Genomic DNA, 19526 nt, shown 5'->3' on the forward strand with positions numbered 1-19526 from the left:
ATATACAATTCATTTTACAATATATAATATACATTTATATTTAAATGTATATTGTATGCATTACCCATATTTCTCATAGATTTGGATTGCATGCTGTTTAAACACACAATGCCGAAATTCGATATTCCTATACTTTTTATGGTATATGATTACTACATACTAATTTATGGAATAGATTTTGTGTGTTTTATATTATGCAACTATTTCAAAAGATGAAATAAAAAAAGCACCAACTTTGTTAAAATTTGTGTTTAAGTTTGACTTGTGCGCCAGATTTATGGGTGTACCAGAAACACTCAAATACAAAGGTTCCGGACTCAGGAGTTTTGGACGTAGGACAAAAATAAATTTGTCCTACGTCAAAGTGTCAAAGTTTTTAATGCATTAAATAATGTGTCAGACCTAAAATTTATGGGGTTAAAACCAGGTTAAAAGGTTTAATGCTACCCATCATCAGTACATCAGCATCAGGTAATGATAGGCCTCATGAGCCTGATTAAGGTGAAAGGCCAGAGCCTGACACCAAACACAGCATTGTGAATCGACAGCGGCCCCGGGGCCCGTCTCCCTACAAACGGTTCCACTGTAAGTCCATGTTGTCCGACGGTTAAAATGCATCCTTGCATCTTTTTTTTTTTTTTTTTTTCCAAACTTACAAGCAAAACGCTTTTCATGGGTGGCTAAATCTAATTGCGTTGCCCTCGTACACAGAAGGTAGCTGCTTTGACTTTGACTTATTCTCCAGAAGCAATAAAGCGCCGGCGGCAATGAATGCCACAAGCGCGCAATTGCTCAGAGTGCAGGGATGGACGCGGAACACATTAGCTCGGATCGACCTTGGCACAGATTGCACACAGATCCAGCCGTTTTTATTTTTTTGGTTTGTTTCATTAATTCATAGTCGTCCAAGAGAAAAATAAATAGAGGATGTAAGCAGTGCGTAAAAAAACAACAACAAAAAAAAGTTCCACTGATTTACTCTAAAAACTAAAAGTCTACAAGGTATTTGAGCATGACTGTGGAGATGGTATCAGTGCTGATTGTAATTACTGTACCTTTTCTGAGTTGCCCCGGCTTCAATTACGGACCACCACCTTTGCTTGTGGCGGGGTCGCGCCACCATCTCTCTCTCATTGTCTCAATACAGCGCGAGTGTCTGCACTGGTAATAAACGAACAGGAAAACATGCAAGGAACCCGTTCCTCTTTTCTGCCCTCTATTAATACTGTGACTGACCTCACACAGAAGCCGTATCGATTATCGCCCTCCTGCAAAAGATGCTTGCAAATCTCTGCTGATTCTATCCCTCTGTGGCCCTGTGGCGAAAGGACAGCAGATAACCCGGCATTTTAAATCTCCTTCAATCTGCGTGAGCCATGAAAATTGCTGCGTTTTCTCAGCGAACAACTCCGGCAGTCGTAGAGGAAAATCAGTTTACTTAACACCTTTAAAGTTGACCTCGTTTGTATTGGCACGAGTGGAAGAGGCGAGAACATTTCATTGTTTTTAATTCTAAAAGAAGCTTCTTCTTTTTATTTTTACTTCTGTATATCATATTTATTTTTCATTTCAGTCACTACTACTGTATAGCTTCCTCCGGTAAAATCTGCAGCGGTCTCACAACCAAAGGGAACTTTTGTGTCCAATTTGATAAACCGCTGTGTGCCACGAGACATACTGGAGGGAAAATGTTCCCAAGAATAGCTAAGCGTATCATATATCATGCATCGCGCCATCTGTTCCGTACATTCAAAATGTTATTGCAATATTTAGAATTACAGATTATTCATGTACATGTAATTAGAAGAGTCAAAATCCAACAAATGGGAGGAAGTACAATTAATTTCCAGACGTGTTTGAGCAGAATCTATCCGGAGTAACTATTTGGGCTGCGGTTGCCGAAGGCGGCACAGAGGCTCTAATTTTATCCGTTTTGGCAATGAATTACCCGCTGTTGATTTCCTCGCTGCAGTGTGAAGCTGTCTCCAATGAACTTTTTTTTTTTTTTTTGGATTTGTTCTGTGGAGCTGGATTACGCTGACCAAATGAGGGGAAAAAGTAGGGCACATAACGACCGGCTGAGCTGAATATGAAAAGTCAACATCTGGCTGCAACAAAAAGGTGCTGTGCAAACCAGCCTGAAACTGTGCATGGCCCCAGGGTTCCCATACACTTTACATAACAACATGCATTCGGTCCATATTTAATGGATAATATGTCATTTCCCCTTATATGAAGTCTATCTTAGTTTAATGAAATGTCTTCGTTTTTTGTGTCGGTGCTACACTGAACAGGACATTTAGAGCCAACACACCGTAAAGCAGATGCTCAGAGGTAACTGTACTTAAGCACTTCCCCCTTCTGCCTGTGTTCAGTTATACAGAAAAAAAGTGATTTATAGCTCGTGCATTTAAGTTGAGAGTTAATTGCTGAGCCTGTAATCAATCGCAATTAATCAAAAACCCTATATTGACAAAATAAGCAACATTTACTGCTAATTTGCTGACTAAATAGACATATGAGCTCAACTACAAATATATTTATTGCTTATTCTGTTATCCAGGTGACGTAACCATCGGATTCGGTGCAAAGTGTTATTATACCAATTCAGCTTTGAAGCGTTTCAGGAATTCTTTATCATTCCTGGAATAATAAAGAGAAATGTGGACTGCAGGCGCTAAAACGTTGGGGACATCTGTGCCGCCGCAGCATGTTTAGCATTGAGATGCTATTTTAAAAGTTTCACTGAGCAGCTAATTCCTTTTAGCACAACTTGACCACAACCTTAATTTTTTTTCTGCGTCCCATCGGAAAATGTTTGGATGCAAATCTGAACTCCAGTGGGCCAAGAGAAGCGATTTTATCGTCCGTCGCTGTTGTTGTGGAAGTCGCTTTGAATTTTTGTATAAATCAAACAAACAAAAGAAAAAAACAATGAATTGCATTGAAATCTTAGTTGATTAATCAAAATTAATGTGTTAAAGCCCCATCTCTAATTGTTTTTTAATAAAACAGGCAGGCGCCTGACTGCACAAGTAAGGAAGCTAAAGCTGTAGTTTGTAGAGAGGCATGATGTTCACCATTTTTAGTAGCATAGTCTAATTGTTAGTGATGATCTTGTGGTGCTAAGGGGAATAAAGTGTGTGATGAAGGTTTCCTCACACATTACACCACTAATGTGTGAACTATTGATAGGCTGGATTCACGTTTTCATGCCGTCTAGACAAAATTCTGAAGCTATCAGAAATACAAAGTTCTGCAGATTTTATGTCGGACCATGTGGTCGTCTGCTGCTCTGCTTCGAGGTTTGACATGTTCAGAGATGGTATTCTGTTCTGGACACGTTGGTTGTAACAAGGTTATTCTAGCTGCTGTTTCCTCTCTGTGATGTAGATGATGGTATTTTTTCTGTTTCTGATCAAAGTCTCTAAACATGACACTTGTCTGGCAACCCACAACCATGCCATGTTTAGACACTGAAATCGTCTTTCTTCTTGTTTTGTTGCAAAGCGAGATACAAGACAAGGAGAAAATATAGAACAGTAGCACTAACTAGAACTGGCATTCAGCTTCTTTGCAAAACAAACCTGGAACAAACGTCCAGAAAACTGCAAAGATGCTGAAATACTGAGTTCCTTTAAATCAAGGCTAAAATCCCACCTGATTAGAGTTTCCTTTGATTCATAATAACTGAACACTGATATGTATATTTGATGGAGATTTGTGTGATGGCTTAAGGCATTTGACAAAATGTAATATTTATTGCTTGTTTCGCTATTGGTTACTGTATGATGTATTATGACATAATGCACTTTGAACGGCCTGGCAGCTGATATGTACCTTAAAAATAAACTTCACTTGTTTTTCCAAAAGATGACCATTAACACAAAAACTGTCTTGAGAGTGAGCAACACTAGGAAACTTTTTGTCAAACTGGTTGTGTTTTTATATGTTTAACACAGAGAAAACTTTTTCACTTGACTAAAATCTCCCAGAACCTTGTAGGAGATTATTGTATGGCCTAATGGAAGTTGCTTTTTTTTGTTATGTTTTAACTAGAACTGAGTTCAAATCCATCCTGAAATCCATGCAGTGACCTGAACATGTTTGGGCTCAGGAGATATCCTTTGCAATCTGAATGATTTAGAACATGTTTACAATGTAGAGTAGGGAGATATCGCCAACCCAAGATGTGGCAGGCCAAAGAAGAATGAATGCTGTAACAGAATCAACTCTATTAGTTTAAAGCTCTGCACATAGATGCTTTTTAGACACCGACTGATGATTAAATAATCACCTCTGCTAGGCTGCGTTTCACTTCTTCACTATTAGCTGTAATGCGATTCTTGCCAGATTAACTTACAAGGCCACATTTTTAAAGAGAAGCATAGAGTGTAAAAGTACATATATGTCAGGAGTTGATATGTTATACAAACTAATATTGATATTAATTATTAACCATGTGTGAAATGAAAAATAAAATACTTAGAAAAGAATTCTCATGACTCGACAGCATTTTCCTTTTTCTTTAAATGTTTGCTCTAAATTTGCATGACGATTAAATGGAAATACAAGCTAGTGATATGAAAGACTTGAAGTTTAAATGGGCAGTATTATGTATTTTCCAGGCACATAGTGGCATTTTAGGGCACAATCAATTAATTGTTATAAAAATGCTGTATATATCAAATGTGACTTAAAGTAAATTTGACTTCCTAATTTAACGCCTTGAAATTGGGCCTCTGTCTCTTTAAAAACTCCTGCTCTTTCAAAAGCGCCACCTTCAGGAAGTCATCACAATCTTTCTTCTCTGTTTACCCTTTAACAAGGTTTTTACCAGCACTGCACTGAGAAGTATTAAAGATTAAAGTATTTCTCAAACATCTCAATCTCCAGGTATGTTTTTGATGATTGAATGCCATTAGAACATGAAAATAAGCTCAAAAAAGTACATTTTACATAATGCTGCTCCTTTAAAAGCATCCCTTGCTAATAGTGGAACTACAAGTTAGTAAGATTAGGCGTTAATCACTTTCTTCACGTAATACCAGACTTGTTTGGATATTTCTTGTGTAAATTAAAATTCTAATCCTAAACGCAGTGATTTCCTCATCGGTACTCTCACTCAAGTCTAGTTTCCTCCATCACTTCTAAAAGCCGTGCCCAAATCAATATGGCAACAGAGGCAATCTCCGACCCCCTCTAAATACTAACCGAGGTAGAGTTTGGAGACGGCGGCCTGACGCGCTGTGTGCAGTCTGTTCTTCATCACAGTGACAGCATCTCCTCCCTCTTGCTCTTCACTTTCAGCCTGCCTCTCCATCTTCAGCCCTGCTGGTACGTACATAGGAGGAGCACATGTCCTAACCAGCATTTGGCCTGACAGGGAGCAAAATCATTAGTTCTTCCAGCGGGGGCAACACAGGGAGGAATCCAGCCCCGTGACGGGGAGTGGGTTTGGGTATGTGGGAGTGGAATCTGTTGAATCTATCTCATTAGGACGGTGATTGTTCAAGTGATTGCTGTAAAGGCTCATCTTCAGCTCAGGGCTGACATATTTCCTCCTCCGCCCGGCAGGATAAGCAGTCCCAATCCGAGCCCCAGCTTGATTGGGAGCTGCAGTCGGGAGGTGTGCACACGCGTTTGTATGCGATGGCAGAGAGCACTGCTAGGGAGTGAAGAAAAAAAAACGTCTTCATTCATCAAAGGCTTACTTCATCAGTCTGAGTCTCAGAATGTATGGATGTCTGTCTTTTCAACAGCAGAGGCTGCGGTCGGCAAAGGAGTCAATAAAACCTTTCCAGCCTGAACACACCCGCCACACTCACTGATGCCATGTGATGAATTACATTTTCTCTCACCGAATAATGAATTCCCTGTTTACAAAGCGAACGAAACCCCCTGGAAGACGGCGGCGTTACGTCTCAGCTCCTATTTAAACTCTGGTTTGCCTTTACTGAACGTCGACTGCTAGCATCTCTATTAATAATGCTACTTGCCAAATACCAAATCAATAACGGCATGCCAGTGGGCGCATTAGCTTTGTTTACCCCGTGTTCAAAAGTCTGCATGGCGTATTGCGACTTCATTCTCGTGTCATCTACTATCTGCTTGCTTCCTGGATGCCGCAGCGAATGTCATCGGTTGTTGGTGGTGTTGGAGTTGCCCAGGCAACTCGCCTAATGACCAGGACCCGTGACGGTCTTCTTCTTCTTTTTCCCCCCATCTATCTGTAATTGTACTCTTTGATGACCATTTGGACACTCCAGTGTGAAGGCTGTCTAAGAAGTGGGCGACCACAGTCCTGCAGAGGAGCGTTGAGAGCTGCGGCTAGTTACAGCAACCTCGCCTCAACTTTCAGAGAAAGCGGCGATCGAGTCACAGCTTCTGACAAAACGATGACTGAATGTGTGACTTTTCTTTTCCAAAAGGAAGAACACGACATGCCCCTTTGTAATGGAGAAGATTCATCCGGCCTTTGTGGTTTTTTGCTAGTCGCCGGCTATAATGTGGGCACTAAGCCACTGAGACATCTATGTGGCGTTGTAAGCTGAGTCACAATGAGGATGAAAATAACAGCCTTTGAAATTGCCCCCACTTCTCAAAAGAGTGTTTTGGTTGGAGAGATGTCACATCTCTTCGCCCAGCATAGCGGTGTATGTCCGCTTTCTGACAACAAGAGAATTTTTTTTTCTTAGTTTCCTCAGCTCACACATTTAACCCAAGAGCAGAGTCTGATAGTCTGCAAGATAAACCTGGCACAGCAGGAACCAGTATCAGTGGAACAAAGGAAGCTGAAACTCGTGTAATGGACTCACAAGACGTGTTTCCATCAATGTTTCTACGCGCATTTTGAAGTATCGTGTTAGAAAATGTTGATGGAAATGGGGAAAATTTTAAATAACTTCTTCAATTTTACAAAAGTTGTTACACTTGAGGGGGTTTTTGACCTTTCAGAGACAGAGGGAATGCAGAAGCAGGGAGATAGAAACACGTTTGCCGCCGAATAAGTTCTGATGTAGTGAACCGTACCATTCATTGGTAGGTTTGGGTCTTATCAGAGATATGAAACTCAGAGAAATTAAAAAGTTCAACCTCCTCCAGCAGAAAACTGTAGCCTAGAGTGGCCTGTACGAAGCACTTCAGGCTGGGTTGGGGGTAATCTACTGGTAATGGTGGAAGGCTTGTAAAATATCTAATCCCAAACCTCCAGCTCAGAAAGGCAGGCTCTCTCCATTTTTCCAAAATGTGTGCTCCATGCTAGTTTGCAACCTGTACATCTGAAGAAATTACACTTTGTGTAGCCTGGTTGATTCACCCCAAACCAATGAAAACACACCTAATTCGCATTATTTCCAAAGTTTACTTAAAATTCGCATGACGATTGGTTGCAATCACAGCAACTGAAAGCAGGAATATCTTGACTGACTTTGCTGTCCAACTTCAATTTTCATTAGTGGAAAAAAAAAAATAGGAAGAACTATTTTGGATTATCTAACTACTTAAGTTATTTAAGTTACCAACACATTTATACTGTGTTTAAAAAAGTTTGCTTCTGCAAATCAATCACAATCAACATTTTGCTTTTTTGACGAAAAAATGTCATTGAAGAATGATTTCTGCAAAATGATTAAGTCAAAATGTTTCACATAGAAGAAGTGATTGCATAATTATTCATCCCATTTCTAATTTCTTTTTGTCATTTGTAGAAATGTTTTGACTTTGAAACTACTGACATTTGCTATGTTTTTTAGAAGCCAGATTTTGTTGATCGATTGATCGATCGATCGATCAATCGATCAATCAAGCAATCAATCAAATTTTACTTGTATAGCACCTTTCAGCAACAAGGCATTTCAAGGTGCTTTACACAACACAAAAATGCAAAGTCATAGAACACAATATGATTGGTTTATAAGAGCAGCTAAAGAGTCAAACATCCACAGAGTTTGTACTTTGTATAGACACTGTAGCTTTATGTTTAAAATGTATCACTTTTGGGCACATGAGATTAATGAGTATACTGCAACATTTTTTTGTTTTGCATATAAACTTTTTAAAGATAATTTAATCAATTGTATTTTATCCAATTATGTTTCTTTGGAAACACTCTTTAAGTGTTTTCTTGTAACTTTTGCACTAAAATTTGGAATTGTCGACTCCTTAGAACATCATGGAAACTCTGACCTGAGATCCACTCTAACCCCTTAATGATTTGTTATAGCTGGAGAAATAAACGGGGGCTTTTTTTTTGTTTTGTTTTTCTTTGTCAAATTTGTATATCATAAAACTATCTGTAAATATTATCTTGCAGTGTTTACATGCCCAAACTGTTATTGACTGCTCCAGCTGATATGAGTTGACCTGAGTAAGTCCAGCCGGTCCTCCAGCTTGCACCTGGAACACAGTGAAGTTAGATTTGCTGATTTCATTTCTGACTTCAGAGGTAAATTGTATGTGCCATATTTATTTTTGTCCTTGGACATTTTTGTGGAAATTAACATTTTAAAGGGTCTGAAAAGTTAACTAGAAACCATCGAGATTCTACTGAGTAGGTATAACCAATCTGAATCATTTTCTTGGCTGCAGGCTCACTGTGTGTGTAAATACTTAGAGATTTAGAGATATTCCCACTGCTAACACATTTTACACTCAAGATAAGAACGATTTTTCAAACTTGAGAGGTCAAAATGTGATTCACCCTTCAGCAAAAATGCTTAACAAACACATTACTGTGGTCGAAATGCCAAAACAAACAGAGGCATTAAACTCAATACTTTGGACATGACTTTGAAAACAACAAACCTTATCAATTAAAGGTTTGCATATCAGCTCTCCTGGGAGCAGCAATCAGCAGATTGGGCTTTCTCATGAAACTGTAAATGTGGAAACTATCCACCCCTCTCAGCACCGTTGGGACTCATCAATGAGGAATTTAAAGATGTAGACCAACGGCTTCTTGCTATCGACAACTTGTCTCCTTATTTGTTATTATTATTTTTTGGGAGTGGACAAGAATTTTTAACCCATAGTGGTTCAGAATTACTTCCTTCCTATTATTGAGCTTTGCCACATATGTAGTGGCTGGAAGAAGTATTTAATATTGGACAAAGATAACCTGAGTGAATGAAAAATGTTTTCATATGATGAAAAATGTATCCAAACCAACCTGGTTCTACAGTTTGTTAAATTTCACCCACCGTATTGACTCACGACTTTGAAATTTAACACATTTTTGTTATTTCAGCTACACCCAGGTCTGACTACTATGGAGCCCCTAAGGCAGTGGTCCCCAAACTGCGGCCCGCGGGCCGGATCGGGCCCGCCTCAACATTTTTTCCGGCCCCCTGAACAATACCAGAGAGCATTTAGATTTTTTTTTTCATATACTGTATTTTCCGGACTATAAGCCGTTACTTTTTTCCTAAGCTTTGAACCATGTGGCTTATATGTGGATTTTTCTTCAACCACCAGGGGGCTCTTTAGCAGGAAGTGAATAATTGGAAGTCAAAATTGGAAATAAAAGAAGAAAGCGCCCATTAAAACGGAATTAGGTTTTAATAGAGAATTGAAATTTGAGAATGTTGTTGATCAGTTAAATAGGATTGAGGGGAAAAAGAAGATTTTTCAGTTTTTTTAAATAATACTGGGATCATTATTAGWATTTGAGGTATAGATATTAGGATCCCCTAGATGGCAGTAGTGCAACAATAATGGATGCAAGCTGTCGTTGAAATCTAAAGAAGAAGAAAGCGCCTATTTTTATTTAGCACATGCTAGTAGCAGACACGAAGGATCAGCACTTTTACTGTTACAGTTACCATTCAGAAACTACCGTAATCAGTTCAGTTAAATCTAAAATCCTGCAATCATCACACTTTTTCTGTAATAAACTGACTCCTGCCCCCCACCAGAGAAGGGGAAAAGTTATGTGGCCCTCACAGGAAAAAGTTTGGGGACCCCTGCCCTATAAGGTAACATGGATAGAATTTATTGGTTCTTACACATCAGGTTATTTCTTGCAGTGTTGTCAACTTAGCAAATTTGTCGGGACATTTTGGTACTTTTAAGAACCTTTTAGAGACGTTTTTTCTAAAGTGACTTACAACTTTCTTCTGTTATTGGAGTTCAGCCAAACCATTAACATTACTAGATCATTTATTTTATAAAGTTTAATTATATATAAACATATTTCGAGCACTCCTATAATTTTTTTCTTTTGCCCAAGATGATATTCCTTTCTTGCGCTGCCTGGATTGCGCACAGTCACATATGCAAATTAGGCAATGACATCATCTGGCAACTTGTAGGACAGCCAGTAGCTACTTTGCTTGGCAACAGTGCTTTCTTGTGTGCAGTGGATACTCCAGGTCACCATAAAATCAATTTAAACTCAGAGTAATATAGAAGAAAAGAATAAATAACTTCCTGAAAACAATATGAGTGACAGTGTCATCCAAAAATTTGAGGAAAATTAGGTAAATTATATCACTCGTCTAAGAAGAAAGAAACTTGATTAAAGCTGTCAATAAACAAAAATCGTACTTTCGCTGGACAATTTACTGCAGTTGATGGAACCATGAACTCTTCTCTCTACTGTTGAATCTTGGAGGAGAATTTCTGGCCTTCATTTTATGAGCTTCATCTCAACCACACTTGGTTTGAGGATCTGAGGAAAACTAGAAACCCCTCCTTTGAATGGCTCACCAAAACAAAATGAAGGTTATGGAGAGCCCTCGCCATCACCAAATTCAACCTTCATGCCCTTCAGTGTGGATGAATCAAAACCATTCTGCAAAAATCAGGAGGTCAAAATTCCTCTGCTGCGATGCGACTAAATGTATTTAGTTTGGGAAACAAAATACTGTTTTAATCCGTTTTAACCTTTCATCTACACAAAAAAACTCTGTTTAATATCACTAAAAATGACAATGTATGAAAAGTCCAACCAATGGTGAGAGACTTGACATAACTGTATTTATGTTTGCTTGAGTTCATGGCAAAATGGAGATGTAGGATCCCATGTATATATAGGCTACAAATAATGTGCCAATATATCCACATACATCCCAATTGACATCATCTTGTGTTTTATTAACCTTATATTCTAAGACGCCATTTAGAAGCAGTTCAACCCGTATGTCTGTCCACACAAATGATGCGCCATGTTTAATTCCTAACAGGACGTTATGGTGGTTTTGAAGCATTCTGATTCGCTGATAGATTTTGGCTTTGCGATACAGCAGAGGTCGACTTGCATGTATGAGAGTACACACAAGGAGCCACACAGAATAAAAACATGAAACATGGGGGGGGGAGAGATGACAGACCATCATTAATTTGAGCTCATTTGGAGTTTCTCAATATGCAGGATGTTGTAAGGCATTTGTGTTAATGAGCTACATCATTCATGTGAAATGATGGCACAATTAGGAAAACAAAAGTGCAAGGTGTGACAATTTAAGCGAATGTGCTTCGTCAGTGTCTTCAAACAACACCTCGGAGACGGCAAAGGCATAAAAGCTGGCTGGCTTGAACGTCAAGGGCTCCAGGGGTCGGGGTTTTCGCCGACGGATCCCCGCCTCGCTACTCTGCACCCCGGCTACGCTCCCACAGGAATCCCCCGCCGAAACACCGGCAGGGAGATGAAATTAAAGCTGCTGAATTCGGATGTTTTTTGATTCATGCCCATGAGCTCGTTGCACGTTCACGTCTTTTGAGAGGCACGTACGTTAACAAAACACCGTCTGAAAGGTGAGAGCTGGCAGCCGAACCCCAGGATCACCCAGCTCTGTCTTTTCCCCCCTCTCTAAAAATCACTCACATCATGGATCAGGGGGTTTATATGAAAGGAGGCTCGTAGTAGAGCAAGAGCTATATGTATTTAGTTGAATAAAATCAAACTTCTTTGCTTTCGTATGCTGCTTTCTTCTCATGTTTCCTTCCATTTCCCTGTTTCTCTTTTCTTTTTTCTCCTGTAGTTTTAACTTTTTTAACCCAGCCCAGCTCAGGCTTTCTCCTCCTCGTCTTACACAGCTCTGTCAGCCTCATTAGTTATACCAGGCTGTGCAGCGAGTGGGATCTAACCACTCAGCTTAGCATGTAATGCAGCTTTAGTGAACTAATGAAACCGTAATCACAAAAATAATGAGGAGCACCGTCCACCGACTTTCAGACTGTTTATTTGAGCGAAGGAACAAGGAATGATTCCTCTTCAATTTTTTTTATGGACTTCTGATTCTTGCCCTGTCATACTGTATATATAACCAGGCCACAACAGGCCTCTCCGTTCTGTGAATTTTAGACTTCAGGGAGCACTCTACCTGGTATTGCGTTCTTGTATGATGCATTGTTGATGTATAACGAGGAACTATGTAGGCTACGGTCCATTTCCTGCGCTACTTATAAACTTATTGTCCCCAGCGGGCCTCATTTAGCTAAGCGTAGGCAATGTTGGGCCACGTTTAGTATCTGGGAAACACTTCTTTCAGCGAAGCGCAGCAGAAACAACAACATATTACAGTCATGTGGGAAACTTTACCTGGATATACACAAAACTTGAAAGACACCCATACTCCTCTAATGACTACATTCCCACATTATTTTCCCTGTTGCCAACTTCAATATGAGCCCAATAATGGGTTTTATTTTAAAGACGACCACAAAGGGTAAATAATATTGAAGTAAAAAGTAAAGGATAGATTTGAAAAAAACAGAATTATAAAGAAAAATTGGAGAAAAGTGTGTTTGTTTTTAGCCCCCCTGCTTGAATAACACCTTCTGTTGAAGTCTTTTGGGACATACAGTAAGTCTACCAGCTTTTGTTGGCTCTTCTTTGCAAAAAATTAAAAATAAAATAAAGTCAAGCTGACTCAGGATTAGATGGAGAGCATGTGTGAACATTCTTTTTCAAGTTTGGATGCAGATTTCCAAGTCAAACACATGAATATCATTGTAGCTCTGGCACATACTGAAAGGTGAACCTGATTTATTTCTCCAATCGTCTTCCTGACATGACCTCTTATCTGTCCTTTTGATTGCAGCTACACACAGACTTGGATGTGGGCAACAAGAACATCAAATATGTGCTGGCAGGCGAGGGGGCAGGCACCATTTTCGCCATCAATGAGTTAACAGGTGACATCCACGCCATGAAGAGGCTGGACCGCGAGGAGAAAGCGGAGTACACGCTAACAGCCCAGGTCGTTAACGCCGACACAGACGAGCCTTTGGAGCCACCGTCCGAGTTCATCATCAAAGTCCAGGACATAAACGACAATCCGCCGCAGTTCATCGAAGGCCCGTACCGCGCGTCTGTTCCCGAAATGTCTGCTGTTGGTAAGTCACAGTTGACAGACCTAATTTCCAACCTCTTGCCTTGTACGGCAGCCCTAATCAGCGTGTGAGATTTCTAAGACTGCCGATCTCTAATGGGCTATCTCACAGAAATAATGAGAGAATCAGAACAAGAGGGAAGAAGTGTGCCTATTTACATGCGCGTCTGTGATGAGAATTTTTGGCAAGGGAAAGCACAAGAATGATGAATCGAGTCAAATATCTGAGACTTCAACCCACAACTCAGTGCTGGGACCTCACAACTGGGGTCAAGATCAAACCCAGTTCAAAGTTGGCCCTCTGTTAACAGCTTATCTACAAAGACATGCAAATATGCAAAACATGGCCAAAATGTTGCCACTACGGCGGTTGTGCTGAGACGCTTTCCACTGTGTGTATCAATGCAGGTTAAGGTAGAGTTAGTGTTTGAACCATTAAAATAAGCAATTGTAAGCGTGTTTAGAAGGCATTCCAGACATTTGCAGATTCCAGTTGTTTGTGGGCGGTTGTCGTCAATAACTTCCACAATCACCAAGTGTCCGCTGTAATTACAATCCAGGCTTTTCTAGCAGTTGTTAACTTTATACAGTGCCTTGCAGAAGTACTTTGAGATGTTTCACATTTTGACATATTGGTGGTTGTTATGTGTGACAATTCTGCTGTGCATATGTACTCAGCCACATTTATTCTAAGTTCATTTTCACACTCCTCAGTTATTTGTAGAAAGATTTGAAGTACCACCAGTATTACTTGTACTGTTTACGATCTATGACCTACCAGGACACCACTATGCTATCTGTTAATGTAGAGATAAAGACATAGCATATCACCAATTAAATAGGAACTCTACAAATTTGGAATATAGATTCACACCTATTATCTCAGACCCAGTCCACACCTAGCCAGATATCTGGAAAAACAAATACACTTGCGCTTTGGACTTTTAGTCAAAAACTAAGTTTCATATCACTAAAAGCAGTTATTCATAAAAACTCCAACGTGGAAATTTATAAAAAGAACTTCATAACTTTATATTTTAATATAAAAGTAGTTCAGCTCATCTATCTGTCTACCTGTCCACCAAAATCAATCCGTTAGTGTCATGTTTAATTCTCAACAGGAAGTGGAGGTTGTTTTGAAGCAATCTGATTGGCTGACAGAAGTTTTTGGCTTTGCACTACACTGCCCCCTATGGGATTGGCATGTTTATAACAATGTTCAGGAACATATTTACGCAGGTTCATGTGGATGAAAACCTTTCTGTATCTGATACCATGTGTAGCCTACTACATTATTTTTTCAAACAGCATGGCAGAGATACTTGTTTTTCTAAAAGACCTTAGCTTTCAGGTTTCTGTCACCATTTTAGCTAACATGACTCCTTAAAGACTTTAATTCTACTAACTAGCTATCCTTAAATATTTTCTTCTTGATACTGTCATCTATTTCTCCGGCTAATATCCTTGAAATGCCAACCAACCATAGACTGAGAATCAACTATGACCCAGTTGTATCATAGAGTAGCCACCGAAGTGTGCATTTTTCCTTAAGGTGATATGATGAAGCCGCTATTGGCAGTGGCACAATGACTGTTTTTTTATGTCTGGACCCCACAGAGGTAGAACTGTCCGTACTCAACAACAAAATAGCCTGAATCATAGTTTGTGCAGCTGTAGGAGGCCTTCTAATGGAAAAGCAACCTAAATAACTGTATAGCTATAGAGTACCATTACACAACTGCCACATAAACCTGTAGACACGTCCCTTTAGCTTCCTGCTAAGTGTATCACCTGCTAATGAATTCCTGCATTTACATGACCACTGTAGGATGATAATGTGTTGCTCATACAGGCGGGGAAGAACTCCCGTCACTGGATCATTTTGCTCTTTAGTTTTGCTTCAGTGTTACCTCACCACTGACCCCACAGGAGCAATGGGTCTTGTAGAAAAATGTTTCCATCAGCAGGAAAAAGGCGATCAGTGCATGTCTTGATGCGGTTTTGACATTGGAGGAGCTCGGCGAGAGAGCTGAGGTCTGTTGCCTGGCGTTATGCGCTTGTTATTGTGTTTCTTCATTGAGCTGCCTCTTGTAACCTGTCATGGAGGTGACATAACATGCTAGGGCAGATGGTGTTAGGTATGTAATGGAATCTGTTTGGGTAAATCCCATCTGTACGACGTAGCCTTTTGCATCGTTTCTACGAGACGGCGATGATTTAGCTCCGGTTTACTCTTGACGCCTTTGGCTGATTCTTATTAGCCGCCGCTGTGCTTGGAAGCAAAAAGGAACAAAAGATGCTGTAAAAATATCCATGTAAACACAGAGAAACAGTGAACTCTTTTTGTCTGAACTCTGCTACGCGATCCCCACTGCTCTAGGCTTTTGGATCTTGGGTTGAGCAGAACTCGGGCTCTCTGAGGGGTTTTGGCGGTTCAGAGCAGAGACAACCGTGAAGACGGGGTAGAGTGCAAAGTGGCAGTTGACAGCACTCTGTGATTTGTCGGTGGGAATAATGCATAAGAAATGGAAATCGGCATCTCTTTGTTGACTGTTGTTCCCTTTTGTCACTACTGATTAATTAAACATTCACGGATGCTCAGTTGTTTGCTTGAAAGCCTTTTTTCACCCATCTCCTTTCAGCTTCGGGTTTTTCTCTGGTTAAGTTTTCATGTGCTGCGGCATTATGGGAAAACGCTCCGGACAAACAAACAAAAAAAGTCATTCATCTCTCCCGTCTCGTATTCATAACCCACCAGCTTTCTTTCCAGCAGCGTCTCCTCTTCATCACAGTCCAAATGAGAATGCGCGTTGGACTCTGCGGACTACTGGAAGTGTGTCGACCCGCGCTCGGGACTAATAAAGTCCACAAGAAGCGGAGCCGGCATAAACAGACTCTAGTGAAGTCTGCCGCACGCAAGTTAAAAACCTCAGACAGAAAGCTATTCAAATGTAATTACGGCATGTGGGAGAAGACGGCGCGTCGGATTGGGTTGGCGTTGAGAGGGACGATGTGCCCCACCTGCGTCGAACAATCAAAAAATCTAATCCGAGGCCTTAACAGCCTGCTTCTCCTGACGATGTTATCCACTTACAGAGCTTGTCAGCTCCACTCCAGACTTCATCAGTGTCTTTGACCATACGGCGCTTATCGAGAGTGTATCCGCATGGTATCAGGAAGACCGAGACAAATATCAACGCCCACCTTTATCTGTCAAGGACTACAGCTAGATAGAACCTCCCTCCCACCCCCTAACCCACCCTCGTATTGAATGTCAGAATCCACCAAAGGAAGCGTTTCCCCCACAGCCGGATGAGATATGTGACATGGGCCGCTGAGGTTGCCGTGTTTCCTGTGCGCTGAGGAGCACAGAGGTTAATGGGAAATGAAGGAGAAAGACCTTTTGTTCTTTCTTTAAAAGAGCTAGTCGGATAAGACGTGTGGCTTTCTGTGACTTTTCCCTGACTTTCATTCCCCTGAATGGCGAAGAATGGAGGTGACTATCACTGTGTAGCACATCGTCCGTCTAAGTACAGTGCAACAAAGACGGGGGAGCAGAAGGGGGGAGTAAAGGCCATCACTTCGCTGGAGGGGAAATGGTTTGCCGGAATAAAATTAGATGTCATTAGTGTAAGCGGCCTGGGTATATCTGCTATCAGTTGGCTTTCCGTGATAGGATCTCTTATGAGCTAATAATGTTAAAGGGTGAAATGGATCCAAAAAAAAATAAAAAATTACATTTTAGTTACGGAGAAGATTACCAAATATTTTCTGGTAATCCTCATTTACTAGACCCGGTTGATATTCCACTTATTGGTTTATTTCTGGCGCATTATTCTTCCACTGGAGAAATGCATGAAGATTAATGACCCGGTAGAATAAAGCTGCGTCAAAATTAAAAATCCAAAACTTTCCAGCAGCCAAATTAGCACAGGAATCTGGCAAAAAGTTAACTTAATTGGGGTAACTCTAATTAGTTTATCCCGAAAATGATTGAGGGTTTTCCATAAACGAGGTCTCAGGAAGGCTTGTGGGGCTGCCATTAACCTTGATCTATTGAGCTGCGTTCTGGAAGATTGTTTTGTCAGTTTTTTTTGTCCAAATATAGGGAATGCACCTTCGACACACTCCCTGAAACTTAAAAAGGAATGACTATCCGTTTCAAGCTTTATCTAATTTTGCGTTTTAGTTTTGGTGAAAGATTCAGAAGTATTGGGAAGAAAAACTGAGATTCAAAAAAGTCTGTGTCGTCTTCGCTGGAGCCCATATTACAGGTTTATGATGTCCTAAATATTAACATAAAATGTCAAATTCAAGCTAAGAAGAACTAATAGAGAGAAAATTGTAAAACAAAAAGTGTTAAAATTATATGTATGAGTCTTAATCTCAATCACACATTAGCCTTCTAGACTTTCTTCATGTAGACGTTAGCATGACCAACTACTCAAAGATTTTGATGTTATTGAGGTTATGATGGTTTTTTGTTGTAATATTAGCATATTAGGGGCCTCATAAACTTTAGTTTTGCTAACGCTAAAGCCCTACGTTAGCAAAAGCGCTAACTTAAATTTTAATTATATCTACCCTTCAAAGACCACAACCCAATTTTAACATTAGAAGTTCAATGTCCTACAATACCCTTAGATATTGTATGTATGTTTCCTGATATAGAGAGGATACAGCACTACTTCATAGTCACTTCAAAACGCATGTGTGAATATAAGCATCTAACTACTTGAAGAATTCTTAAGTCGACAGCCAAAACTTCATCTCAAAAGTCGAATCTTATTCAACTGGAAGCTTAAAACAGCCAAGTAAATTTGCGTTTTAGAATTTAAACATAAAAACTGATGTAAGGGAAGCTGAAGAGCTAATTAGCTTTGCTATTAGCGTTTTAGCGGAAGTGAACTCACCACTGTTTATTACAATAAAAAGAAAATTAGGTTACATTTTACCCTGAGATTTTTCCATAAATACAGACACCTCTGTATTTTGTTTCAAGGTCATTGTGCAATAAGAATTTCATACTGACCCAGGTGTTTTTCACAGAGACTCTACTACAAACACTCCTCAGAAAAATACAATACAATATTTATTTACTTGCTTTTTAATTAGAAGTCTAACCGTGTTTGGAGTGTTTCTTTAGGTTTTCCTAGTTCACTGTATAAACTCTACCAAAAGTAAGTGTGCTATATTCACATCTTAGTGTTTTTGATGCATTGGCCTGTACAATATATTCCTCCACACAGTAACTGAGGGACTTGTTATAATTCAGTGAGAAGGCTTTATCAATGATAAACCCACGTCCCACATGCTAATTTAACCTTTCATTTGGAATAAAAATATTAATTAGCAGAGCTTTAATCACTTACAGAAAATCTTCCAGGCTGTCAAGCTCTTTTATTTATTTATTTATTTTTGTTGTTGCGTGCGTTTTAGACATCCAAGGTTTAGGCAATTTTCTCTGCTTCTAATCTTCAGGGAAATAATAAAAAAAAAAAAAACGCTGTTTATTTCCTCCCAGCTGATTAGTACTTGATATCTCTGCGTGCTTAGCCAACGTTGTTAGCTGTGTGAATGTATTCATTTTGTATTTATGCCTCAGTGTCACTGCAGTTAAAGCAAGTTTATTGCTTACGGCTGCAAACCCGCCCGTGATATTAATGTGTTTTCTTTGGCACTGATTGCACAGATCTCACAGGATTAGTGGATCCTGTTTTCCCCGTTAATGGGGTCTTCGACTTTAAGGCCAGTACAAGCTGACAAATTCCCTTGTATGTTTGTCGGCCATATGCCCGGAATTATGAGGCTCTGCCACCGTCTGCAGCTAACAAGCGGGGTTGTGATGTAGATGGAAATTACAAAGTCTGCTGGAAGTGATGCTTCAGGTAATTAGGAGGAGGTCGCCGGGCCCTCCTCGGCGCGCTAAGAGGGGGTGCGAATGACAATAATTGCTCCACTGCGAAGCAAACTTGGTGAAAGTTGTTCTGCAGCACAAAAAGTCGTGTGCGAGAGAGACAGACGCCCCAGGAGTGTCGGGCTGCGAGTGCGCTTCATTATCAGGCCGATTAATAAGCGGGGATCGCCGACAGATGGCCCGCCCTCCCTCAAACCGCAGCAAAATGAATACCTGCACCAAGGCGCGGATCCTCGCCAAAAGTGTCAGGATCCGCTAAATTGGAGCGGAGACAT

The 19526-nt window shown here is 40.2% G+C and overlaps 1 protein-coding gene across 2 annotated transcripts in view; it reads left to right on the top strand.

The window, feature by feature from the left end:
* cdh8 (cadherin 8) overlaps window positions 1-19526 on the top strand; it is a 154965-nt gene that overhangs the window by 47472 nt on the left and 87967 nt on the right. For both annotated transcript variants that reach the window (XM_008404881.2, XM_008404880.2), the window contains exon 3: window positions 13044-13338. In XM_008404881.2, coding sequence (XP_008403103.1) covers window positions 13044-13338 — 295 coding nt within the window. The remainder of the gene's footprint in view (window positions 1-13043; window positions 13339-19526) is intronic.

The sequence above is a fragment of the Poecilia reticulata genome, linkage group LG3 (assembly GCF_000633615.1).
Source record: "Poecilia reticulata strain Guanapo linkage group LG3, Guppy_female_1.0+MT, whole genome shotgun sequence".
Classification (NCBI taxonomy): domain Eukaryota; kingdom Metazoa; phylum Chordata; class Actinopteri; order Cyprinodontiformes; family Poeciliidae; genus Poecilia; species Poecilia reticulata.